This window comes from Gavialis gangeticus, unplaced genomic scaffold (genome assembly GCF_001723915.1).
Source record: "Gavialis gangeticus isolate Ggan-Ray unplaced genomic scaffold, GavGan_comp1, whole genome shotgun sequence".
In the NCBI taxonomy this organism is placed as follows: Eukaryota; Metazoa; Chordata; order Crocodylia; family Gavialidae; genus Gavialis; species Gavialis gangeticus.
The window spans coordinates 6,668,360-6,668,936 of NW_017729011.1; the positions used below are offsets into that span (position 1 = coordinate 6,668,360).

General features: G+C 47.0%; 1 protein-coding gene across 2 annotated transcripts in view; it reads right to left on the bottom strand.

Annotated features, from left to right (window-relative positions):
- LOC109292856 (ectonucleoside triphosphate diphosphohydrolase 2-like) overlaps positions 1 to 577 on the bottom strand; it is a 46,000-nt gene extending 45,423 nt beyond the window's left edge. For both annotated transcript variants that reach the window (XM_019510466.1, XM_019510465.1), the window contains exon 1: positions 374 to 577. In XM_019510466.1, the coding sequence (XP_019366011.1) occupies positions 374 to 484 (111 nt within the window). In that variant the 5' untranslated portion in view covers positions 485 to 577. The remainder of the gene's footprint in view (positions 1 to 373) is intronic.

Below are 577 nucleotides of genomic sequence, written 5' to 3' on the forward strand. Positions count from 1 at the left end.
GATGATCTGTCTAGGTCCCTTCCAACTCATTGATTCTATGATTCTATGATACTGTCCCCAAGGTCTGGAACAGCCTGCCATCAGAGGTGGTACAAGCACCTACATTGAACACCTTCAAGAGCAAATTGGATGCTTATCTTGCTGAGATCCTATGAACCCAGCTGACTTCCTGCCCTTTGGGCAGGGGGCTGGACTCAATGATCTTCTGAGGTCCCTTTCAGCCCTAATGTCTATGAAATCTATGAAAAAGATAGGCTCCCTTCGTTAAGGCAAAAAGATTAGTGATCTGTGTGCATTAATGCCACCATTAACACCAGAAGCCCTTGCAAGCCTTATGTCTGGCTAAACCCAACTCAGGCAGAGTGCACCTTACCTTGCTCCCAGGGGGGATCTTGACAATTTTAGTAGAGACACAAAGCAGCAGGATCCCAGTTAGCCCGGCTACGATAACTAGGCAAGGGGGAAGAAGTTCACGCCAAGACATTAGGCTCCCTCTCCTGCATCTGCTGAGTTAAAAAAGGAAGCTGTGAATTAGCAAATCAGCAAGTGCAGAGTCTGTCTCTAAAGCTATTTGCAG